We start from the raw sequence: 26,677 nt of genomic DNA, 5'->3' as shown, positions 1-26,677 counted from the left end.
CCGTATGGCAGCAGTAAAAAAAGCCTAAAGCAATAATCTTTTTAAGGAAAGGTTTTTCAGAGATTATATGTTATGACAGTATTTTAAAAGTACTACATGCAAGATTATTGTTAGGCTTATGAATCTGTGTTTAGGAATCTTGTGTCTTGCATGTTTGTCTACTAGTTTTAAGAATCCATGTCTCAGATTTTCTTCAGTGATAATTTGCACAGCAGAATCCATTTCTTTTTAGGGCCCCAAAAGGCTACTGGTCTCTAGGGAAAGAGATCACATAATGCTTGGACAGACTGATCAAGTTATTAAAAACGCTGCCAGTTCAAATTCAGAATCGGCTATGACTGGAGTGATTACAGTGAGCATAAAATGTAGCAAGTGTTGGAAATGATCACGTTATTTGAGCTCAGGCACAAACTTTGACTCAAGTGATATTGATTTATTTGTTAACCCCACCCATCCCACCAAAAGGTTGCCTGGCCCTTGCTACAAAACACCACAAAAACCGTCAAGACAATCCTTGTTCTTGTGATTTTACAGCTGAACTAATTATTGCTTATTGAATGGTGCTGCCAGCGGTATTGGGTGCATGCAGGATGGGCCACCCAGGCTACATAAATGCTGTAGAAAGAATAAAAACTGACCATCCACTTGGACCTCTATCCTTCATTTGATCGTTCGCATATCTGACGTTACATCACTCGTTTATTGATATAGGATATAGGTCTTCACCAAAAAAGTGAAAGAAGGAAATGTACTGCTCACCTCTCTTGCAGATAATAAGAAAATATAAAAGACTCAGGCGATATTCTTCCATTACAAGGCTGTTGAAAATGCATGCATGAATACTTCTTTAGGTAAGAGACATGCATTACTTTAGTGACTCTCGCCTTCGTGACTGTGACCATCCTTATACCTCCACCAGTTGAATGTGCTTAGAGCTGCTTTTGGATTCTGTGTTTAAAAAAGTGTGCTACAGTGCTCCAGTGCCACTGTATGGGTGTCCAACTGATGAACCTTCAGCTTCTGATGACTGTGGAAGACAGCACCCAAAGCTGCCAAGCAGCAGATGGATGCAAGAGTAACCTGTGTAACGTTTGAGATGATCGTGCTGATACTTCAGCGTAACCTCCATTCCAAAGCAACACTTGTGTCTGATAAACACTACAGGAATAACCAAACCAAGCACTGTAGACACATCCCTAAAAAACTGACTTGTTGCACGCAGCGTACATTAGTGATCAAATAGAAACATGTCAATCAAATACTACACCAACCAGGCCTATGAGTTGCCAGAATTAAACCTATGAGGGTTAAAGCCAAACACGGACATTTCCATCACCATCTTTGCCATGTTTTTCACTTTTTCAAGAACCCAAAAACTGTTCCCAGCGAACAAAAATAAGCCTTAGAGGAAGACTTCAGCCAATTTTCAACCTAATCTCTACCTGCCACATTTGTAGAAAGTGTCACCTTGTCTTCTATAAGCTTCTGCATTTTCTTCTGTTTTGAGATAACAGTGCTGTACAGGGAAACGTGTCAGTAGTCTGTGGTAACTGACCAGATGCTGTAGATGCAGCAGATAGAGATTAGGCTGAAAACTGCTGGAGTGTTCCTCTAACTATCTGCATCTCTAATATTTAATATTTTCTCTTTCCCATTCGCTCACACACACACACATTTCTACATCGGTTTGAAGGGAGCAGACAGATAAACAACCAAGTTTTTTTTTTCCGCCCACCCAGTCCAAACAGCCATGTCTTTGTAATCATCAGCTCTATCTTAACATATATACAGTACAATAAAGACTGATTCGCAGTTTCAAGTACATATTGCCCGTGACAGTAACGGTAAACAGCACACAGTCTTTGGTCTGGACTGTGCAGAGCAGATGACGTCCTCCGTAACCCAGCATGCAATGCCTCTTTGAAGCACAATTTGGCGCCTGCATGCAAAGAACGTTCGCTGTTGATTAAGTGAGAGTGGGTGGAAATGGACAGTGGATCTGGATTAAAAGCCTTCTGTCTCCCCCAGCAATTACACCACAAATTCTAGACCTCGCCTGAAACGCAGAGCTAAAAAAGGTATAATTTAATCTTCAATAACAAAATAACATTTCAGTTCTGTTAAAATATACATGGAAAAAAACTGTCAATATATATTAGGAAACTAACTACTTTTGTACAAAAAAGTACAGCATCATTATTGTAATTCTAAGTAAATAGCATGATATCCACAAAGTACAAATGTAAGAGCAGGGTTGATATGGAATTGAAACAAACTTGTCGTTCTCTATACAATAAGACATCTTCCAACTTTCTCCTAGCAATAATAAACTCAGGACATGAAAAACCAAAGGAAATGAGACCAAAAACAAAAAAAAAGCAGGTGAACACTCTCAAAGTAGTATAACTTTACAGTATTGCACATCTAGCTAGACTGGATCTATGGACGCTAGGTGTTTTCAAGAGGTCAACCATGGACATTTCTCTAACAGGTACTGATACTATTGGGTCACATGACAGAACACATATTTACTTGGTTTGTTTCTTTATCCTTTAGAAAACCTTTTTTGTCTTAAAAATGGATTTCTACTTCACAGCTTTCTACTGCTCACACATTGTTATACTCCTAAAAACGTATGACGATTTGAAAATAATCCGCCAAAATACATAACTTCAAAATACCCAAAACCTTTATTGATTAACATTTACCCTCAGAACTCGCTCCAACAATCAATCCTTCTCTAAAAACAACTTACACAATCCTACATCATATGACACACACCTCATGGCTCACCAGATCAATCAATGCTTACGTTATTTGCTGTAAGTTATAGCAGCCTGCGATATATGAATGATCAATGACTGAATGATGGATGGACATGAACTATGAGTGAACTCTCTAAAAAGCATTGGTTGTCCACCAATTTCACAGACTTACTTAGCTTCACATATTTCCTTTTCTGTTCTGCCTCCTTGTGCCACCTTCTAAAACTGTTTATCATAAATGCAAAATAAATAGTAATAAAGGCAACTTTCTTTTGTTGCAACAAAATATTTCATCCCTATATAAGGAATAGTATCTTCTTCAGTTCTTTGAGTCAACTTTGTCATTTTTTTTTGTTCATTTTTTCAAAAATAAAACACCTGAAATGACCTGAAATTCCAAAAAAGAGGAAAATCATGAATCATGAAAAAAGTCTTGTCTTTAATTAAAAAAGAAAAAAAAACGGACGAAACTGAGAAGGATGGAGGGGGAAAAAAGAAGACAAAATGTCAAAACGCAAAAGGAGGAGGGCGGGGTTAAAAGAGAGGAGGAGAAGGGAGCTCCTGGCATTGGAGGCCCGGGGCACATCAGCAGGAGAATCATGAGAGAAGCCAGGTGTTCATGGTTGGGGGACGGCTTGCTGCCCTCCGCCTCTCTCCGTCGCGCTTGTCGTCTTCTCGACCCCCCACCGCGGCGGGCTTTTTAACGAGAGCTACGCACCACGTTCACTTGTTAATGAGCAGCCCGCCCACCCAGCGGAGCTTGCAGGCGAACCACCGCCTGAGGGGACAAAAGTATTCATAATGGAACTGCTCGAACTCGGGGGTCTGGCGGATATCACGTAAAAAGGCTACGTCAAGGTCGGACTCGGTGAGGACGATGAGGAGGAGGAGCAAAACAAAGAGGAGTCCGATGGTCACAAGGAGCAGACGGAGGACACTTAAGACAAACTTATTCACCTGTTCCGCCTCGCTGAGGGCAGCCGCCTGCAGCGAGCCCGCCGCCCTGCTGTCTACTCCCAGCTCGCCTGGCTCCGCCCCCGTGGGTGTCCCCGCCTCTGACTCCTTCTCCTCCTCAATGCTGCAGGGGGCGCCGTTGATTTGGCGCGAGACTGCCAGCTCCAGGCTGTGCTCGGCCACCGGTGTGGGCAATACGCTGTCCGCCGGGCTGTAGGTTTCATCGGCGATCACAGCGGAGCTGTCCCCGGCCTCTGCCGCCTGACTGCGCGAGCGCGGGATGAAGGAGTCGCCATGGGAGACGGAGCGCACGGGTGTGGAGTGGGCACTGTCCCGCAGCGATTCCAGACCTGGACAGAACAGGGTTTGAGAGGTATGGAAGGAAACGGAAAGAGAGAAAAACAATGTTACGCTAATTCGCATCCCGGAGTATCACCAGAGAAGTTGTAGAGAGGAGAATTACCACTCTGCAATGTCTTCCAGGTTTCTCAAACACTAGAGGGCGCTCCTGAGCAAGTCCAAAATGAATGGGTTAATATGGAGCATTAGAGTAAAATCATAGTTTATAAATGTATAAATGCTTAAACATTTTTAATATAAAAGAATACATTTATTTCCTGAACACAGAACAGCATAAAACATTTTAACACCGTTGTTATATTTTTGAGGGCTTTTAAACTGATTTATAGTTTGAAACGGCGCCTCATGTATGTTCATGACGCCAGTAAGCGTGAACAGCCAATGAGCTGCTCCGCTCGCCAACCGATTAGCACTTAGCAGTAATGCTAGCGCCCTGCTGCCCAAAACACGTTTGCTGTAGAAAAAAGGAAACATACAGGTGAGTTTTCTTTGCTTTTTTAGTAAAATACATCCTTCTACTTCCTAAAATTAAAGGAAAGTTCTGGGCCAGTGATTAGAAACTATTTCATCTTTTTGTTTTTAGCAGTTTAGCGCCATTTACCCCCATTCATTGAGGACTTGCTTGCGGGCATCCTCTGCTGTTTTGGAGTCATGTTTTTGATGTAACAAGGGAAATAGGAAGTGGCCAGGCCCCTTATAAACCGGCTCTGGTACCACTGTCCAGCCTATTTTGTTTTTTCCCTGTTCTAATTCACCTGATCCAATGAATTAGCTCATTAACTAGCCCTTCCTGAGTTTAAGTGGGTTTATTTTAATGCGAATTCCACCAGTTTTTCAAAAGTTCTGCATAATTACACTTCATTACATAAATACTCATTCAGAGTGGTTTGATGTAAAATGGTTCACTCTATAGAAACTAGACACAGAACTGTTCTGGTGATAGGAACCAGCTTAATGCCTTAATAAAGCTTAATAAAAGCTAGAAAGTTATTACATGAAATGGTTACAAATACGTTGCTTATTGCCTGGGCAATTGTTTTACTATCCATTACTTTTAAAAATTCACACACAGGAGTACATGCAGTGTGTTTTAAGGCAAAATAATACAAAAGGAACTTATTAACTTGTCTTTTGAGTTTACCACTATTTTACCATTATCAACATTACATATAAACACTCATGTAGGCAAGTGTAGGTTCACTGGTCATTTTGGATAATAAATAAAATGTCTATTTTGTGTTAGACACATTGTGACCCCGGTTCCTATGACTACAGATGAAGTTTCTCTACAATGCACCATTTCTCTTCATATTACTCTGAATGACTTTGTTTACATCTCAATTACTAAATTAAATAAGGTAAAACACTAAAATGTGCAGTGTCTGTTATAGCACAGTCTGTACTACTCCAGTAGATGGCTGTCGTGAGTAACAGAAAGATGACCACATGACCTGAATGTGAGGCCCTTAATGATGAGCTCATAATCATTAATCAGCTTGTTTGCTGCTTTGTCCAACACAGAACTGTCTGTTCCTAAGCCTCCATGCTTCATTATCAACGTTTTGGGTTTTACCCAAAGCTGGAAGAGATTAAAGCAGCTGAGGTGTTGGAAACAAAGCTAGCATTGTCAGGCCTCACTGATCACCCCACATGTTTCCAGGCAAACTCTGATACAGGACAAGCGAGTAATGTTTTTCACAATATAGAGGAAGGTAAATGTTATTTGACATTTAATTTAACAAAGTTTGACAAATCACACAAGAAAGCCAGGAAAACTTCTAATTCTCATCCATCCCCCCAGATATAACAATTTGTGGTAGTGTTTTAAAGATTTTTATGTCATTTAGGTGTTTGCATCATCATTCTTTTGTACCAAATATCATTCATTGTTACCTTTTATTGCCATAATTTGAAGGTATACAGCCATATAAGGTACAGCTTTTCTCATACACTTTGGCCAGTTAAAATCAGTAATCATTTATGTATTTGTTTATGCTCAGATTTGTTTTTCTGTTTTATTAGACTTATTAGCTTAAAAAGCCATGTGATCAGACTATGGGTGGTGGGATGAGGGTGTACACATACTGATTTAGGTAATATTCTTTTGTTGTGTGCACACTGTCCACAGATAAAACAGATATCACACACAGCACAAAGACTGAGGCACAAAAACGTAATGGCAAAGATCTCACCTTGCAGATGCTCCGTCATCGGAGACTTGTTAGTTCACTGCAGAATACAACCTGACTGCTATCTCTCTCTCTCTCTCTCTCTCTGACTACCTTTGTGTGTGCATATTTATGTAACAATGTGAGAGACAGTTCAGCTGTTTAACTGTCAAATATAACAAAAATTATTTTCTGATTCTGTATGAAGTAACTAGTATGATCACCAGATAGACATATCACAATAAAGAAAATTAAAACTAAATAAACTGCTAATGTTGTTGCTAATGATTTTAAAGGTAGAAATGTGGTATATGGCTATCAGCCCATTATATTCACAGTTTGGAAGTAGTGAATATGAAGTTTAATGTCTTTAGAGAGTGACACCTATGGACCACTACTAATACTACAAATAACAAATAATATTAATCATAGTTACTGCAAGATCCAGGTCTGTAATATGTCTGGGACTACATTTGTAATTTTTTGTTCTTGTTATTTTGTGAACTTTTGAAATGCTTGTTTGAAGTTCAGACTGCAATCAACTTCAACAGCAATTCTGCCCACTGTGGATATTTTTAAACATGCTTTTGCCTTGGCCAACGACAGCATAGGTCCATGTCATGCAAAACTAATGGCCTTTGCAAATCCCCCCAATTTTAGACATATTTTTTTCATACTGTTTTACTTGGACTCCACAGCAGAACTGGATGAAGGTTAAAAAGAGCAAGTTTTAATTCCAGAGTATGTCACAGCAGATATGTTACCTCTTCATATTGAGGAGAGGATTAGGATTTCAGCTCCTGACAATGAGGCACTGCTTAGGCATAAACTTTTCATTCACAAAACGAAGCAGTCCTTCAAAGCACTAAACCAGCAAAGTAGCAATGAAAGTCTGTTTTGATTAGCCGGACACACTGAAATGGCTAAGAAGCCAAATTCAGCACTCCTTTTTTATTGGGAAACGGGAGCTCTCAACTCCTATCATGTTCTACTTAAAATATCAGCATGGCCTTCCTCAGTGAAGAAAATACTAAATAAAGAACTTGCAAATGTAAAACAGAAATGGCCGTGCACAAATGTAAAAATACAGTTGCAGTAAGACTACAAGTTTGCACAAATGATAAAAACAATCCTCCTTGATGAGATCTAGCAGAAAGTTATGAAAACAAAGCTCATGACATTGATTGAAAGCCTCAACAGCAGCTGAAGATAAAAAATTAAACTACTATTACTAAGCGCACTCAACTTATGAACCTTACAGCATTTAACGAATGAACGAGTTTTTAGCAGATTTAGGACCACACAAGTGAGGGCATGCCATTGTTGTTCTGTATCATTTAATGCACAGTCTAAGTGTAACCCAGTGGTTCCCCATCCTGGTTTTGGATTATCACTGCCCTAAATGTTTTGGTGTTTTCTGCTCTAACACACCTGATCCTAATACAGCTCATTAACAAGCCCTTTCTGAGTAAAAACAGAAAACACACCGGGCAAGGGCAGGGCAGGGGTGGGGTACTCCATGACTAGGGCCCATATTCATAAAGCTTCTCAGATTAGGAGTACTGACCAAGAATCTGTTCCAGTCAGTTAAGTCAAAGTAAATAAGAGAGGAATCTGATTCTAAACCAGGACTCCTATTTTAAGATTTGTGAATCCAGGCCCATAATTGGGAACCAGTAATGTAGCCAAACACTTCTATCTGGCAAGAACAAAATCACACACCTGGACCTGGAGCTGCGCTGGCCACCATGTATGGCTGTGGCATGGCAGGCAGAGGAGATGCCCGCAGTTGGTCCTGCTGTGCAGTAAGAGCCGGGTAGAGGGGCAGCACACCCAGGGCCTTCCCCAGCAGCCGTGGCCCGAGACTTAGCACACGCACCTTCACATCCCGGTAACAGTGGTTAATCATGCGCAGGTGAACGTTCACCCGCGTGGTGATGCGAATCAGGCACTTCACCATGGCAGAAGAAGCGATTTGTGGGTTCCAAAAGAAAAAGTAAGTTCACGTAGTTCGAAAGGAAACAGCTAACAAAGTTGTACACTTCTGAAGGAAAAATGTCACAAGATTCACGTGGTTCCAAAGGAAAAAGCAAACAGGTACACGTGGCTCCCAAGAAGAAAGCTGGTTCACGCAGTTTCAAAGAAAAAAGGAAGTGGCTTCACCCCGTTTTAGAGGAAATAGCAAGCAGGTTCACACACTTCCAAAGGAAGAACAGAAGTGGGCTCATCTGGTAACAAAGGAAAACACAAGTGGGTCTACACGCTTCCGAAGAAAAGGCAAGCGAGTTCTTGCGCTTCCAAAGGCAAAAGCAAGTGGGTTAGCACAGTTCTGAAGGAAAAAGTTAGTGGGTTCAAAGTAATTTTGCAAGCGTATGCGCGTGCTGACTCTGTCTCTGGTCCCCTTTGTCTACTGCAGGCCGCTGGGTGGAGGCTTAGTTGTGTGTGCGTGAAAACAGGCAGTGGAGAGTGTCTCCAACAGGAGATCAAACGGCATGCCCCACTCCACCCCACCCTACACCGGCCTAATGTTTGCCCAGTATTCATCTGGCCTCTCTCTCCACCCACAACCAGTGACTTAAATGGAGAGCAAGGCTCTGGCTATTTTCAGAGGGCTGGGTATTAATACTCTTGGAAGGCACACCGTCAGCACATGTAGGATATGTGCTGCTCTCCTCAGCCACCTCAACCACACAAGAGCTCCTATACTCTTATTCACATTAAGCCTTAACTGCTTTAGCAAAGCATTTAAACTGGTTTAGAGCTAGTTTAGAGGGAGAGGCTCTGACTGCTAGCCATGGCTCATTCAGGGTCCAGCAGATCAAACTGTAGCTTGTGTAAAGGTCTGGCTGTTCAGTGCTTTGGTGGCTTAAATCCAGGCCCAGGAGAACCATGATGAAGGGGGTAGAGCAACACCTGCAAGACCAGGATAGGTGGGACAGACTGGGCACAGCTGATACAAAAGGTTGGCCCACGGTACTTGCTGTACAAAAAGTCAGCACTGAGAAAGAGCGGCTGACTGACACAGACACCTGCGCCTCCTGGACAGGGCCAGGCTCAGATTACAGCCTGTGCTGAACGTGTGAGTGTGCGTCACAGTTCACAAGCAAAGAAAGTGACTGCAATCAGTTCAAAACATGACACTGGCCATTGCTCCTGAACGTTTGAAAGACATTTTCAGTCATGTCCACAGTGTGGTGTCCACAGCGTCATAAAAAAAAGTATAAACAATGTTTCAGCTTTGCCCAACAACTTGTGTTTTGTAACAAATGCTTGAGATGCTGATTTGGCAACTAAAACCTCAAAAAGAAAATAGCTGTTCCATTCTTCAATAACACACTAAACTGCTAAGCATCATATCACTCAAATCTCCTCAGAAATATCTCCAGAAAATGAATAAGCAGTACTTAATGGCCGTTTTCACTGGAAATTAAGTAAATGAATGGTTGCTGTGACTTTGCAGAGAATTGTGGCATTAGCAGGCTAATAAACTCAAAAACATCTGTTTTATGTTTAAAAATAACCAAGGGAAATTTGTTAGCCATTGTGGATTAAACCAGTATTTCAGTATTTCATTAACAAAGCAGTTTTAACGTCAGCTGAAGAGGAAGCTTGAGTGACGGAGGATGGAGAAGTAGCGTTAGATTGTGAGGGGGACCTATTATCTACACAAGATCTTTTAAGTAGATGATGTGCCAAAAGTTATTTTGTTGATATAACATTGAGAACAGAGAAATATGTTTTAGCTCTTGGCATTGTGGGGCCCTTTACCAAATGCACATAAATGCCCTCAGCCTATGTGGCTGTGATCCTCTATAAAAAATGAAAAAAAAAATTCAAGTAGGAGGACCACAGGGTAACACTGAATATCCAAGCAATATTGTAATTAAGAATGTAAGTCTACTAAAACCTCAAGAAGAAAATAATTAAGTAACACACAAAATTCAACTAAACAGCTTAATGTTACATCACTCAAAGCCATAGTGATATTCTCTAAAGATTGAACGTTTACTAAAGTATTTCACTGACACTGCGAGCCAGTCTGCTGTTGACACTCAGCTGAGGTGTTTCTGTTTGTGAGGTGTGATGCTGGGGTTTGTGGTTATTCTGAGGCTTGTTGGTCATTTGGCTGAACTGGAGACTCACCCTCCATAATGGATATGTGGACAGCTCTCCGGCGAGTGCGTGGCACGCTGCTTAGCCGCGGCCCATGAGTGATGGATGGACAGCTTCTGCTGGGCACTAGACCAGCTCTGTGGACAGACAGACACACACACACAGCTTGACATCAACACCATGAATTATCTTACTACAGTAAGAACTGTATAAGAGCCACAAATAAGGTGAGAGCCTCTACAAAGACACACACACACACACACACACATACACACATTCCACTAATTGATTTCTAAGGGTATTATGTGAATTAGGACAGCTTTTGGGGACAAACAGATGTGCAAGCGCAGAAACAAATTTACCAACACTAAGTGCTTTTTGACTAATTTTGATATTCGGTATTGGTAAGAGTGAACGAATGGATATTTGATTAACCGTAAGAAAGGGAAAAATAAACATAAAAAAATCCTCAAGCCTCAACAACCAAACATAACACTAATTTTTTCAGTATTTATTGCAACTTGATTTCGATGTATTGAGACTTGCTTTCAGTTTGAGAAATCTGCAAAGATATTTCTCCACACCTCTAAAGTTCAGTCTTTGAAACTGGTTTCATTTTTCTGCTTCTCACATCCGAAACACATGCAGTGATGTTGAGGTCTAGATTCGGGGGTAGTCGGTCCACTGTTCTAAGATCCGCATCTGTGTTTTTATTAGCAAATTTTCTTCTCTTTGTCTGTTTTATTTTCTCAGTAACAGCCTACTGACAGCTACACTTCCTTTCAGACCCAGTGCTGAGTTGTCTTCTCACAGTGGAAGGATGGACAAAAACACCTGTGGATTTTTTCAGATCTGAAGTAAGAGTGGAGCTTGATTTTGCAAGAGTAGAGCTTTAAGAGGGGAGCTTCACAACAGGTTTCATTTCAGGGCTGTGTATTATGGGGGCAGTCATGGGCTGGAGGTTAGGGAACCAGCCTTACGATACCCTGAGCCGACAGTACGTGACTGAGGTGCCCTTGAGCAAGGCACTTAACCCCCAACTGCTCCCCGGGTGCTGGGGATAGGGCTGCCCACCGCTCTGGGCAAGTGTACTCACTGCCCCCTAGTGTGTGTCTTTACTGGTGTGCATGTGGTGTTTCACTGCACAGATGGGTTAGATTGCGGAGGTGAAATTTCCCCGTTGTGGGACTAATAAGGGTCACTTAATCTTCCAATTCCATGATGCAACGTAAAAATACACATACCTGTGAATTGCAGGCGGCTCCCGCTTGATCTTAGCGCTCTGTTCCATCACCTCTTTGGCCACTCTCCCACTGTGACGGGATGAAACCAGATATACATTTGGCCCAACAACCACACACAGAAAACACACTTCGTCCACCTCAATTTTCAATCTGTGCTGCAACAAATAGCAGCTGCCCTTTTGCACTTTCCTAAGACCATATCTGCTTTGCCCTTTCTAATGTTATCCAATATAGAGGGGTGCAAGGAAACAGACCTCAAGACAGCCAAAAATGGCATCTACCAAAGTACCAAACATCCTTCATTTTCAGCAGCCTGTCAGCATCAGGGCCATCTCCACTATTCTGCTAAGACTCAGGGAGCTCTCAGTGACTGTGAGTGATGGGCAATACTGCTGCTGCAGTCCTTAAGGTGCTGGAATTAGATTAACCTTCTGGACCCTCCTCTTCAGAACTCTCTCTCTGACCTCTAAAAGCACCATGACGTGACTGAACATCCTCTTACAGAGAAGCCGGCATAGCTGCACTATTCTGTTACATTTACGCAATTGTATTTTTACATCATTAATTCTGACCATTTATGAACACGGTATTCCTTGTATTATCTAGTTGAATAAACACAATCACTGCGCACTTCATTGGAAACATGCAAATTTTATTTTCCCAGTTTGTGCTGCCTGCCTCGAGTAGTCAGTGTCTGTCCACAGAGCTGCTCTTGGCTGGATAGTTTTGGGTGACCTCACAGTAACACCGCTATGTTTAATGCACACATACCAGAGACACACACACACACACACACACACTACCAAGCCACAATGTTGGTGTCACTGCCGTGGTGAAAATGGTCCACCACCTAAATAATATCTGATCAATAGAAACTGACCAATGATGAGTAAAGGATATCTGATAAACTGTGCATGGCAACAGAGGGGCTACAGTCTGTAATTGTACAGGCTGTAGAACTATAACTAACACAGAAGTCTGAACACTCCTGATTAAATTATGTTTTGTTGAACACATCCTCTATAGCAGTGGTCACCAACTATGGTCCTGGACATCTAAATTCTTTCAGAGTCTAGTTCCAACCACAATTTGCCACACCTGCTCCAGCTATTTAACCTCTTCAGAAGAGCCTGATTGGCTGTATCAAATGCATTGGTGTTAGGTAAGGTGGGGGCAGCATGTTAGACACAGGTTGGAACTAAAATTTGGAGGAAGGTAGATCTCCAGGAGGATGCTTGGTAACCACTGCTCTACAGGGAACAAACTGAAATATCATTTTTTCTGCAGATTATAGTGAACTAATTTATATATATATATATATATATATATATATATACATAATCACTAGCGGTGTGGGAAAAATCGATTCTTAGATGCATCGCGATGCGGACGTGAACGATTCTGAATCGATTCACAAATGTCAAAAAACGATTTTCTAAATATTTAATTTATAACGTAATGTGGACGGAATGCAAAAGGCGGAACTTGGAAGTGGGTAAGTGCAGCGCCCGGACAGTCTGTGGCGGCACATAACAAAAACACACATGGATGAGTGAGAAATCCGAGCGGCTCCCTCTGCATTAAAGCCAGGTTAGGTCAGGAGTCACAACCCAAATGATAAGAATGTCCAGTATGTCTCAGTATGTGATAATGTCCTAGTATAGGCAAAACAATATAAACAAAAACGCAGATTTACTTCGCTCTGCTTTAAGCCCATCTCCACCAGAAAACTTTTCCTTAAAAGTAGATCAGTTATATGTCTCTCAACATTCGACTGTTTTACGAGGCTGAAGTCGCTTCTTATTCTCCAGCTTCTTGTTCGAATTTACCCGTTCCACCTTAAATTCTAACTGAGGCGGCAAATATAAATGCGGCATCATTTAAGGTGGAACGGGAGAATTCGAAAGAGAAGCGACTTCAGCTCTGCCACTTTTTAGTGTGTGACAGTCTCTCGTTGCAGATTTAACGTACCAGGAAACCAACTGCGCTGCTTATAAATGTGAATAACACATCGTTGCTAGGTGACCTGCAGTCTGCATGCCATTTCTCAGTCTGCGAAACAGGGCTTTCGTGCTATGTTGCACACGTCCCATCTCAAAGATACTTTACTGACACAGCGATCCCCGATTGTCTCTATATTCTGTGTATATTCTGTGTATATTTTGTGTATATTTAATATATTTCAGTTGGTTTTTCTTGTATTTTTATTTTTACTTATTTACTTTCTGTAGAGATTAGCTGAGCCTCACCACAAGCATTTCAATGCATAAATGTCCTGACATGTTGTGCAAATGACAAATAAACTTGAAACTTGAACTCACACAGTGATAAAATATAAATGCTATATAGAGAAAAAAGATGCATCAAGATGCATCGATAATCGTTTTATAATCGCATCGCAGCCCTCTGAATCGTAATCGAATCGAATCGTGAGGTGCCTAGAGATTCCCACCCCTAATAATCACTTTAATATACTGGAAACAAATAAAACATCAAATATAAACTGTGCCATAATGTTTGCACAGGCCACATTTCATGTTTTATTTTTTCTTTAATATATTAAATTCAGCAAATAAACAACAACTGTGCATTAAAATGTGCAGAAGTGTGTTCTCTGTAGAGGATGTGCAAATTTTCACAACTGTGCAACAGTTGTTGCTGTCATTACAGCTGATAGAAGATTCACACATCTGCCATATTGAAGCTAAGGATAAAATTAAATTAACAACAGCTCACACACGGTCACCTGCACTGCCCATGTGGCTCCACAGGATAGTGGACTATTTTCAAGCAGGGGTCAAAAATAGGTCCTTGTAGGAGGCTTTGCAGGTCTACTGTCCAGTGACTGTGCACATCTGTCCATCTACACTCACCTGTAGCGGAAGCGGCTGCCCTTGAAAAACAGGTTGCTGCTAGACACAGTGCGCACCTGACTCGACTTCTCCAGCCTGAGGAACAAATAAGAGAAAAACAACTGCATAAGGACAGTTTGTAACAACACAACTTCTAAGACTGCAGTATAGTGCCGAGAAAAGACATTTAGTGTGGAAAGCTCTGCTGCAGTTTGCTATCAAGTCCATGCAATGCTGAATGTCCGTTTTTTGAATGCAAGTGAAATAATTCTTCTCAAATGCAGATAGTCAATACATTGAATATTTCTCTCATTCTCTCATCTCTCTCATTTTATTGTTGTACGAATCATTAAACTTAATTCTAGACATTGTAACTTGTTTTAAGTAATTTTATCGAATGACATTGTGTAATTTAATAGCAAATAATGACAAAATAAAAAAATATTTTAACATGATAAATTAAATCACAGTATATCGTGGATATCACCAACCCTGTCTATCAATGTAAAGAGACCACCATAGGATTCGGTATTGTTTGAATGAAGGATCATTATCAGCATACCGGTGACACTGACATTGTAGTGGGTGTGTTAGTGGCTGGTATGGTGTGGTAGCGTTGCTGGGGTTAGCTTGAGTGTCTCTGATAAAGTAGTCAGTTAGTGTAGATAAAAGGTAATTAAGGAAGAACAATGCCAAAAAAGGCACTGGTGTTGAACAGAAAATATAGCAGCACACAGAGGAACCTGTTTTATTATTCAAAAACAGCAGAGCGACACAGGCAGGTTTTCGTATTGGCTGGGTACCAGAGGCTGCCTAACAGAGCAAAGTGTGCTGTTGGATGCTGATGAGGACCCAATGACTTCTACAAGGGGTATTTTCTCCTCACTGGACAGAGGAACCATCAGAACATGTTTTCATTGTTTCTGGACCTAGCTAACACTAGCTAGATTAGAGCCTAGTACTGTCTCTGCTTTCTCAGTCACATCCTTAAAAACTTGGCAGTGCCCTCATGCACATTCATATTTGTGTTTCGGAGTAACAAAGTATAACATACATACTTCAAAATCTGAGCAAAACCATCGCATTTCACCAAATTGTTAGCCTGTATATTTTATCTTCTTGCAACAACTACCCGAACAGTGATTTCACACTAGAGTACTCTGGCAACTTAGCAAATGCACTTTTGTATAATGCAGAAAAGGGTCACATTATATTATGCAAAATAGCCAAAATTTGTAGGTGATTCAAAAACAGAGGAAAATACTTGACAACAGCTCCTATCAGCGCATCCTCTGGATACGTTCTGCAAGCTCAAAGATCCTGGCTCTAAGATTAACACACAAAGAGTCTCAGGAGAACACTTTGTTCCAGTGCTCCTCATCAGCAGGGCATGGAGTACCTTTACTCAAACACAGCTTTCACTGGAAACAAACACCCGGGTTTTCAATTATGCATTTCCCTTCACCTCACGCTATCAGCTGAGTGCACAGAGACTCAAAATACTGCCACAGACTTCTTTAATGTAAGGGAACAGATTCCTTTTGACTTGGAATACAAAAACTCCAGCAACCAAATAACAAATCTGATAATGGATACCCAAATATTTTCTATGTTTGTAAAAATTTTAATTCCCTTCTTGTGATGCTAGCACTCAACAACACTCAAACATTTCAGATTTGTACCTTTGGGACAAAGAAAACTGTCACATTATTATTCAGGCAGAACCTCCATACCACAGAAGAGATCCTGATGAACATGAAGCTGAATGAAAATATACCCAAAGTATTAGCAAATAGCTGTTTTATGATGATAATATATATTTCTTATTTACTGAAAAGCTACAGCAACAAACAAACACTAAATGTCAGAGCCAAGGTGTCTCTAAATTTCTGATGGGCAGTAAACAGCAGCAAAATTCGTTGAAGTTCTCCATGCGCTAAGGGAACAGTGTAACCCAGCATTGTTGCCCCATTTCATAGCCTTCTCTCTCACTGTTTGCTACACCCGCTGACTTGCCCTGAGACATAACTCTCCTCATAACTATCCTGCAGAAACCTCCGCCCCTCTGGCTCGTCCATAATGTCTCAGCCTGCTCCGCACTGTGCTTCTGACGTGTCCCGGTGGTTTGGACCAAGGACGCTCGCAATCAGTCACTGCAATAACACGCCCCCTCCTCCCTGGAGAACTGCCTCCTCTCTGGCTGCTCCCCAGCCATCGCTCAGACCAGAAAGGTCACCCCTGACACGTGCAAGGTACAGCGCTGACCACCCCCACATGCACACTTTAAGACAGCACTGTTACACTATGACTGGACTAGAGTTGACATTACAGATACTGAAACTGAAAAAAAAAGGAAGAAATATCACTTACAGTGCAAAACTATTTATGGAATTGTAATATTAGTATTAATTTTACATGCCAAATATTTAAAAAATCTCTTTTTACATAAACATAACCATTTTCCATTTAAAACGATAGAACTAAGAAAAACGTTATAGAAAAATATAAAACAAATAAAATTTCAACATGACAAAAAATGAAACATTATTTTCAATATAAAATGTAGTACAAAACATATACACTGATCAGCCACTTCATTAAGTACACCTACCTTGTATCTTCACTCTGTCCATTCTATCAACTCCAATTACCATACAAGTGCACTTTGTAGTTCTACAATTACAGACTGTAGTCCTGTCTCTCAGCAATCTTTGTTAGCCCCCTTTCACCCTGTTCTTTAATGGTAAAGACCCCAACAGAACCACCACAGAGCAGGTATTATTTGGGTGGTGGATCATTCTCAGTACTGCAGTGACACTGACGTGGTGGTGGCATTAGTGTGTGTTGCGCTTGTACAAGTTGATCAGATACAGCAGTGCTGCTTTAGTTTTTAAATATTGTCTACTCACAGTCCACTCCATCAGACACGTCTACCTTGTTGGTCCACCTTGTAGATGTGAAGTTAGAGACAATAGCTCATCTGTTGCTACACAGTTTGTGTTAGCCAATCTCTGGCCTTTTGTCAGTGGTCACAGGACACTGTCCACAGGATGCTGTTGGCTGGATATTTTTGGATGGTGGACTATTCTCAACCCAGCAGTGACACTGAGGTGTTTAAAAATTCTCGCAGCACTGCTATGTCTGATCCACTCAGACTAGCACAACACATACTGACACCACCACATGTAAAAGACATGTTCTTTATGAAGTGGCTGGTAAGTGTAAAAGTTAATCAAGCAATTCTGTGACATTTTAGGCTATATTTATTAGGGATCAGATCAGAATTGTATCAGAATTTTCCTCTGAGCATCTACAGCATTTTCTACAAGTATCGACCTGATTCTGACAGTGGGTTTCAGATCGGTGCCATCTGGCCTTGTTTACACTTGGCATCAGTATCCGATCACCATGATTCAATTGTGGTAATCGGACTGTCGCTCAATGTAGACACAGCGCTTTTACACCTTGATTTTTTGTGCCCGCTTCTACATCCAAATAATGATTGCGCACGCTTCAGAAAACATTTAGCAATAGCAGTACAGAGTGTTCTGAGCTTATAAGTAACAGAGAAAGACAATACAGCGAGGTAGGTATTTTTTGCTTAGCAGACACAATTGAAGCACTGTCAAACGAAAGGGTTGAAAAAATGAAAAATGAATGGTGTCTTCTAATATCACTATTGTCATGCCCTCACTTGATATGTTTTGTCCTTTGTACATTTTCCCCTATGAGGTAATATAAACATTGCTACATACACTGGTAAAACTCCTGAAGATTGAAATTACATCACATGAAAGCCTCCTATAACCTCAACACTATTTAATACCAACACCAGCTACATAAGCTGTAGCCTACTACTGCCGAAGAAGCTCAACTATCACATTTAACAAAGCTTGCTGGTTTGTGTGGGATATTTTGGTGAGGTTATGATGTCAGTTCAGTGCACAGCAGTGTTAGTTGCATGCAGCAATATTCATACTTCAACTACTTAATGTCCTTGCAATTCAGAGGATCTAACGTGAATCAGAGGAAAAATATTCGCACAGCAAAATGTATCTGATTTGGAACATTTCTGTTTTCCATATAGCACAATATGAGCATTTTTTGGAAATGATGATCATTACTATCGGTTTAGATGTGGAGCTCCAAATATGGGCAAGACGCTGATTACAGAATGATACACAACTTCTATTGCAATCACAATGCATGCTTTACTACCTCAGCACTAGGACTGCTAGATCCAAACACTTTCTTTTAAATCCATTTACAAATAACACACAGACCAGGGATGCATTTTAATGCAAAGGACTTATGTGTCTAAGGTAAAATTGAAAGAGGAAAATATGGCTTAGAACAGTGAATCCCAGTCCTGCTCCTTGGTGTTTTTCCTGTTTTAATGTAATGTAAATGTAAGTGGTACACAGATGAGAATGACATTATTTCTCCCTTAGGTATGACAGCTGTTGAGACAGATGAAATGAAAGGTGCTGGTTCTTTGCTACTCTAAACGTTATACATGAAGTTAAAAGCCGTTCACTGAACATTCAAAGCCTGCTGCAGTTTCAAAGCTCTTTTTTTAAGGCTCAGAAGGCCCTTTTCCCCCAGGCCAAATTAGAAAATTATTGTTTGATTCGCCTGCTTTTTTCATTGTTGCATGCAAATGAAATGAACTGAAAGGAAGGTAAGAAGTAATGAAGTTATGTTTCTCTGGACTAAATGATAACAGTTTTGTCTTTTCCCAGCAGAATAATAAAAGGATATGTAATGTTTGCCATGAAAAGACTCACTTATAGAAGGCCTGATTCTCCACTCCACATTTCCAAAGGTGTTTGCAGGCTTCCGGTGTCGGAGCAAAATACGTCAAGATGATCTTTTTGTCCTAGGCATAGTGAGAGAAGAACAACGTTTAGATGGAACTACAACACTTACACTACTACAATGTTCTGTGATGTCATCATAGATTCTATGTTTACCGTAACTCTAACTCCAAGCACAAACATTCAAATCATTTACACTCTCACCTCCTTCTGATTTGCATATATATGGAATGTCTTTCCTTCAAACTTCAACTTGGTCACCTCGTTCCTGTTTGGGGGAATGGAAGGCGTTGCTTTGATTTAACAGTGCACTGAGCCACTGGAGCCATGAAATATTCAGTATAACAGTAACAGACACTGGACATGGAGAGAACATCTGAACAAACGATGCTAATGACACACTGCAATTACTTAAGGCAGATAGGCCAGGTAGACAACCAAAATAAGAGAATTTAAAATAAGTGTTTGGATATGTATGTTTGCTACTTGTGAGCAGCCACTGTATATTCAAGTAGATGCTCCGTCTCAGATCAGTCAAAAACATTGTAGCCGTCCTTTTGTTACACAAAAAACAAAGTTTTAACACCCCCAGTCAAATGACTTTTGTTTTTTTTTTTTGTAAGTGAAAATTCACATACAACTATACATTGGGGAAAAAATCTTATCTGAGTAGCGCTAAAGCCATGTTAGGTAAACATGTAAAATATCTGCAGGAGTTCATACATTCACAGCGAGATGAGGTTCACATATAGCTGCTTAAACTGTGTTTATTAGGCACAGTAGCTATATGCTTTGAATGTGTTTTCTTGCAAGTTTTTCCAATCATGTGATGGACAAACAAGTTGAAACGGCCAAGCCTTCTGGACAGTAAGCTGATGAGGGATAATTAGACACCTGTCTGCTATGCCTGCCCAGAGAGACGGGCAGATGGCCAGGCACTGTTAATTGGGAACATATAATACAATATAACATAACCAGCTGTGGCTTGTATACTTTGGGACGTGGGGGACAAACCACTCTCGGCTACAGTGACTCATCGTTTTCACTCCACATCAGAGAGAGAGAGAGCGAGTGTGTGTGTTCCCTAAGCTGTGAGTGGAAGTTCATTGAAGAAAGAGGATCATGTTAGTCACTCACCATTTGAGAAAATGGACTCTCTTGTTCCCTTGAAGCACAACGAAACCAAAGGGAGTGAAGGCCAGGAAAGCGGGGTTTCCAGACACGTCCTGAAAGAGAGAGAGGCAGCAGAGACAGAGAAAGAGAGAGAGAGAGAGCGAAGGAAATTACGGAGACCGGCCTATCCAACAAGCTTGATTTGTGTTACACTACAACATGCCACAATTAGCTCAGGAGTGCATTTAGCAAAGATGTCAGACGGCTCTGGAAACATCTCAACTTGTGCATAAGATTATAATGTCAGACTCTAATCCTTGGAGGGAAACAGAGCACTGCATTCTACCTCAGTTGGGAAGGGGCAATTTAAAACTAGGAACACCCTAAAATGTGAAAGGTGATATAATCATGGGTATAAAAGAAGCATCCAGGAAAGATCTAGTCCTTTAAGAGCAAGGATGGGTCGAGGCTTGCCACTAGATATTTCATCCTTTATAGTGCTTTATACAATCAAAAGATTCAGGGAATCCAGAGAAATCTCTGAGTGTAAAGGAAGTCTGTCAGATAGCAGTGCATAAAAACAGTTTGTTTCTATAAAGGATATCACCACATGGGAATACTTTGACAAACTGTTGTCAATAAACACCGTCCATCGATGCATCCACAAATGTAAGTTAAGACTCTTCTATGCACAGTGGAAGCCATATGTCAACAACGTCCAGAAACACTTCTCTGGGCTCAAGCTCACTTGAATTGTACAGATGCACAGTGGAATTGTGTATTGTGGTCTCATGAGTTAACCTTTCAGACTGTTTATGGTAATAATGGATGTTCTCTGGGCCAAAGGTTTGTATTGTTTTCATATTAATACAGGTCAAATAGAATTTACTAATCACTGCTTTCTGTTTTTATTGGCATTTCACATACTGTCCCAACTTTTTTGGAATTTGGCTTGTATATTACCAGTAATGGGTAAATATGGGTATATAGTTGTAACTGTAACTATATAAATATATTTTAATTATTTAATGTTTTTAGGATTTTTTAGGATCATAAGTCTCCTTTAAAATATTGTGTGTTATAACATTATTCTGATGCTAAAGTTTAGGTACGGATACATTTAAATGTTTTTCTTGTTTTTATTAAATATGTTCAGATTGACCCATTAGCCTGTATTGCCGTGATACATCAAACCAGTGGTGATCAATGTTGGGCTCCCCCCCCTCCACCCCCCCCGGGTTGGATTACCAGTTTGAATCCTAGTGAAGTAGTGACCAATCGCTAGAGTCAGCAGCAATATTTTCACTAATACTGAAAAAATGCAGGCCATTGATATCACCCAGTATCATCAGTCAACTGATATACTGGTCAAGCCTGATTAAACACCCCTGAATTAACACATCAGCTAACTAAAAATGCCTTCATGAGTTGAATGCAGAGTGTTAGAAGAGGGAAAAACACAAATCTCTGCAGGGCTGTGGCCTTCCGGGACCTGAGTTTGACATCCACATCAGAAGAGGAGAGTAACAAGGATACAAAAAATAGACACTGATCCATAGCCAAAGCATCTGTCATACCTTACTTTCAGGACTTAAAGGAACTGTTTGGTGAAAAATCAAATTAACATAGTTTTTCCCTCAAGCCAAATGTAGCCGATCTATAAAAACTGACAAAAGTATGCCACATTCCTAGTCAGTACTAGCAGCTATCTTGATGATTAATGGTTTTGTCAGTTAATTTGTTCATTTTTATAGCATGTAATACAGCATCATTTACCACACAAGCAAGTCCACCTGAGATTACTTAACAATGTGTGATGATTTATGTGTTCAGTTATTTCAATGGCGATAGGCTTCTGTTACTTTTTAGCTATATTAGCCTCATAGCCCCAGTGCAAAACTAAAGAGGACCATCAAACATGTCTTGGCACATTAGCTATATTTGGAATAAGAGGAAAGTTTAGTAAATTACATTTTTCATCAAACTATTTAATCTCTTAAAAGACCAGGGCCGAATAAGCCTTACTATGAACTAGACCTGGAATTTTAAAGGGTTAAACAAACTCAAAGGCATGCAAGAAGAGATAATTTTGTTGTAGATAAAAGAGACCCAAGACAAGACAGAGTTAAATGAATGGAAGAGCATCTAACCTTGCATGGATGAGGGTCTACACCATATGTCTCCAGCATCTGTGCTTTCTGCAGGAAGTTAAGCTCGGAAGTTTCTGGAGTCTGCCCCCTGTAGAAGAATTTCATCATCAGGAACTGGGTACAGCACAACAAAATGATATCAGAATAAAAGCACAAAATTGAGAAGATAGTTCTTAGTGTGAAACCAATGTTAATACCAAAATATTGAAGCTCTAACATGTATCAAACCTAAATATTAACATGTATGAAAATTGTTTGTTGTAAGGCTTAATTGTACTGATATTCATACTGGTGTCGACAGCTATAAATAAATCTAAAAAAACATTATTAACCAGACAGACAGTTCAAGTATCATCGATCCAGGATCTGCTTACTGATTCATCTCTTATTCAGCAGGGACCATTCAACATTCACTACCTTAATGCAATGAGAGCTTGTGTCTTGTGGCTGTGCATAAATCAAAAGATAAAAGCAACACTCTACCATTACTCCCCAGCCACCTTTAGACGGGATCTTATTACTGAAGCATCTGAAAGAACCTCTCTCTCTGTTCCAAGCAGTTTCAGGACAGGACAGTTTCATCATTAGCATTCCTGTTGGTGAACAGAAAAGCCACCAGAGGGCAGCAGTGCACACAGGAATTACATATCAGCTTTAACTGACAGCCTACCTTTATGCTCTCTTATCTCTCTGCTGTCTTATCTGGCCTCCAACTATACTTAAACAGCAGACACTCCACTGATGGAAGTCCAGGGGTCAAGGGTCACTGTAACCAGCTGAGGTAATGTGGTAACTCTTTTGAACTCTGCAACATAACACTGACATAACCATACCATAAAAATGTCATGGCAGATTTCATATGCTGGCAAGTGTCATGACAGATTATGTCCAATAATATAACAGTGTCATGTTATTATTAACAATAATTGTCATGATTCCAATTTCTGCTGTGTACCCTAGTTAGTAATCATGACATCAAACATGACATGTCATGACAATTAATGGTTATGGTAGCATGACACTGTTATATTATTGGACATAATCTGCTATGACACCTGCCATGAAACATTAATGGTATTGTTATGTCAGTGTTATGCACGAGGGTTTAAATTAAGTATTACCCACAATGTTTAATTTCCAGAGATTTTCTGGTAACACTTTACTTACGTACTTTACCCTGCTACATAACATTAAAATAACCATGCCATAAACATGTCCTTGCTATAAACAGTGTCATGTTACCATTACCGATAACTCTCATGACAGATGCCACAATATTTGATGTTTGATCGCTACGTTAAGTGTACTCAAGTTAGTCATCATGACATCAAACATTATGACATCTGCCATAACAATTGGTAATGGTAACATGACACTTATGTAACTGAACGAAAATCGTGATGATAACTCATGTCAGTATATGACATCTGCCATGACATTTATGGTATGGTTATGTCAATGTTATGTAGCAGAGTTGAAGTAAAGTGTTTCCCAGTGTGCAAAATACCCCTAAGTATTGGGGGGGGGGCTGGCTACTCCAGCGTTGGCTGGCTACTCCAGCGTTGGCTGCCGGCTGACTAACTTGGCATAGCAGCGCTGGTACTAGCTTTAATAGTGACAAAATGTTTGGTTTACTTTCTCTTTTGGAAATGCTCTTTGTTTTGGTAATGCGCTCTTCTACACATTAATTGAGATCCTCTTTGTTTTTTGTCTTCAGTCTGTGAAATGAGTTACAATTGACTCTTTTCACCACACTGTTGGGAAATTGGGCAAATTGTCAGATTTACAAATATGCTGCAGCAAATTGTAAATTTTATCAGAGGTATCCTAGGCATAGTAACAGTTACTAGGCTATGAAAGACCAACTGGGTAGACCAATTTGCTACAGCGCCACCCTGAGGCAGACCAAGACTGAAGTTTGCCGTTTTTTGGGTGAAGCAGGCAAAACAGTGACCTTTCCTTGAATTAGTATTAGAACGTCTTTTACATCATAACTTCATTTTCAGGGATCCCCCCAGAATTTTGATTCTGAGACATTCAGGGGCTCCAATTTCGCAGCTTGGTGTTACTTCTTTTCTTGACCGTCTATGTCCCTAGTGTTTCGCTCATGCCTTTGTATTAGGGTTCTACAATATATTGTTTGTTAATCATTATTGCGATATTACCTTTTACAATACTAATACAGAAGTCTGCACTACACAAATGAGCAATTGTTTGCTTTGAAGATTTTGAACAACTACAGTTCCACATGAGTGTTCTGATCATTAATTTATTCATGTAATTATTTTGTAGGGCAGTCTTTATCCGTCACGTTACTGACTCACCAGTGAAATTTTCCAATATTGCAAGGCATTTTGCCATTTCAACATACAGCAATACAATCACAATACTAACATTTTTGTCCGTATCATGTAAGCCTTCTTTGTATCCATGCTATGTGATGCTGTGCCTTTCTTCTTGCCTCCATGCATTTCACTTGCCCTATTCTTTCCACGCACAAAATCAAAATAAATCAACTTAAAAAAGATGAATATACCTGAAACACCATAAAGCCATATCAGCAGAAAGCTTAGTGAAATGCATGTCTATCCAGTAGATCGGTTCAGGGTTTCATCCTACTACCTCATAATCCTTTTTCATAACTGTGAGCCTACTGCTGGATAAAAATGATTAATGAATTACCTTCCTAATATAGTACAAATCCATCAAAAATAATTTTGCTTTGCAGTCATGTATGATGGAATTAACAATGTTCCCAGTGGCCCTCCAGAGCACACTCAATACAGCACTTATATTCATTCATGAGTTCATTCATGCTTTCTGTCAGTGATCAATAGTCAATGAGGGCTTGTGCTGTGTGGAGTGTGGTGTGTTCACTGTGCTAATGCATTGAATTTGTCTTGCTGTGGTTTGGTCTCATCTACATAGTGACAAAATTTCCAATTAGTAAAGGAATCAATGAACCAACCCATCAATCAATTGATGAAGGTAAGGCACAGCTGATCCTAAGGTTTTTTTGAGTTAAAAAGTCTTTTTAAATATATATAGTACTGTGTAAGGGCGGCACGGTGGCGCAGTGGGTAGCGCTGTCGCCTCACAGCAAGAATGGCCTGGGTTCGATTCCCGGCCGGGTGACCTGGGTTATTTCTGTGTGGAGTTTGCATGTTCTCCCCGTGTCTGCGTGGGTTTCCTCCCACAGTCCAAAAACATGCAGTCAGGCTGATTGGACACACCCTAGGTGTGAATGTGTATGTCTGTCTGTCTGCCCTGCGATGGACTGGCGACCTGTCCAGGGTGTATCCTGCCTTCTGCCCAATGACAGCTGGGATAGGCTCCAGCACCCCACCGCGACCCAGAAGGATAAGTGGTTTAGATGATGGATGGATGGATAGTACTGTGTAATAATCATGGGCACCATAGAAAATCCTATGTAAAGCTTTTTATCTGATCAGTGCACTAATACTACATACACTACATTAAAATAGAATAATTTCTGACTCTCAACTCATCACAGCCCATTTTTATTTGTAGTGATCCTACCTAGTTGCTAATGAATACGTCTTCAAGCTAGCTCACAAGCTAACTTCTTTTTTGAAGAGAAGAAATTCTTGCATTAACATTTATTTGCATTTAATCTAATGTTGCGTTTTTATAAGTAAAAACATTTCAAGGTCCAGATAAACGGTTTTTCATTTTGCTATGGTGCCATTTATTACATCATTGCATTTACAGTGAGTGCATTCAGAAAGTATACAGATACATTTATGTTTTTTCTCTTTATGGTTTTTACCTTGAGTTTTTCACTGCTAAATCTCAAGAGATACTCCTTAATAAAAAAGAATAAACTGGAACTTGAAATTCAGCTCAGGAGCATCCAATTCCTCTTCTTAAGACATTCCTAGAACTGACCAACGTAAAATTCAATGTGGTAAATTCAGGTTTGGAGAGGTACACTTTTGTCTATATAAAGCCCCACAGTTGACATTGCATGTCAGAGCAAAAAACAAGCAATGAAGTCAAAGGAATTATCCATAGACCTCCAAGATAGGACTGCATTGAGGCACAGATCTAGGGAAGGGTACTGAACAAACTCAGTAACTTTGAATGTACTGAAGAACACAGTGGCTTCCATCTTTCTTAA

The 26,677-nt window shown here is 40.3% G+C and overlaps 1 protein-coding gene across 1 annotated transcript in view; it reads right to left on the bottom strand.

Annotated features, from left to right (window-relative positions):
• Positions 1-3,174: 3,174 nt before the first annotated feature.
• Positions 3,175-26,677, bottom strand: part of LOC118801379 (FERM domain-containing protein 5) — a 47,058-nt gene continuing 23,555 nt past the window's right edge. The window contains exons 6-13 of the mRNA XM_036561667.1: positions 22,537-22,624; positions 20,411-20,499; positions 19,472-19,541; positions 19,244-19,326; positions 14,478-14,552; positions 11,605-11,673; positions 10,391-10,497; positions 3,175-4,069 (exon numbers count right to left, since the gene is read on the bottom strand). Of these exons, the coding sequence (XP_036417560.1) occupies positions 3,489-4,069; positions 10,391-10,497; positions 11,605-11,673; positions 14,478-14,552; positions 19,244-19,326; positions 19,472-19,541; positions 20,411-20,499; positions 22,537-22,624 (1,162 nt within the window). The 3' untranslated portion in view covers positions 3,175-3,488. The remainder of the gene's footprint in view (positions 4,070-10,390; positions 10,498-11,604; positions 11,674-14,477; positions 14,553-19,243; positions 19,327-19,471; positions 19,542-20,410; positions 20,500-22,536; positions 22,625-26,677) is intronic.

The sequence above is a fragment of the Colossoma macropomum genome, unplaced genomic scaffold (assembly GCF_904425465.1).
Source record: "Colossoma macropomum unplaced genomic scaffold, Colossoma_macropomum, whole genome shotgun sequence".
Lineage (NCBI taxonomy): Eukaryota > Metazoa > Chordata > Actinopteri > Characiformes > Serrasalmidae > Colossoma > Colossoma macropomum.
This window is presented reverse-complemented; position numbering and strand designations above follow the sequence as displayed.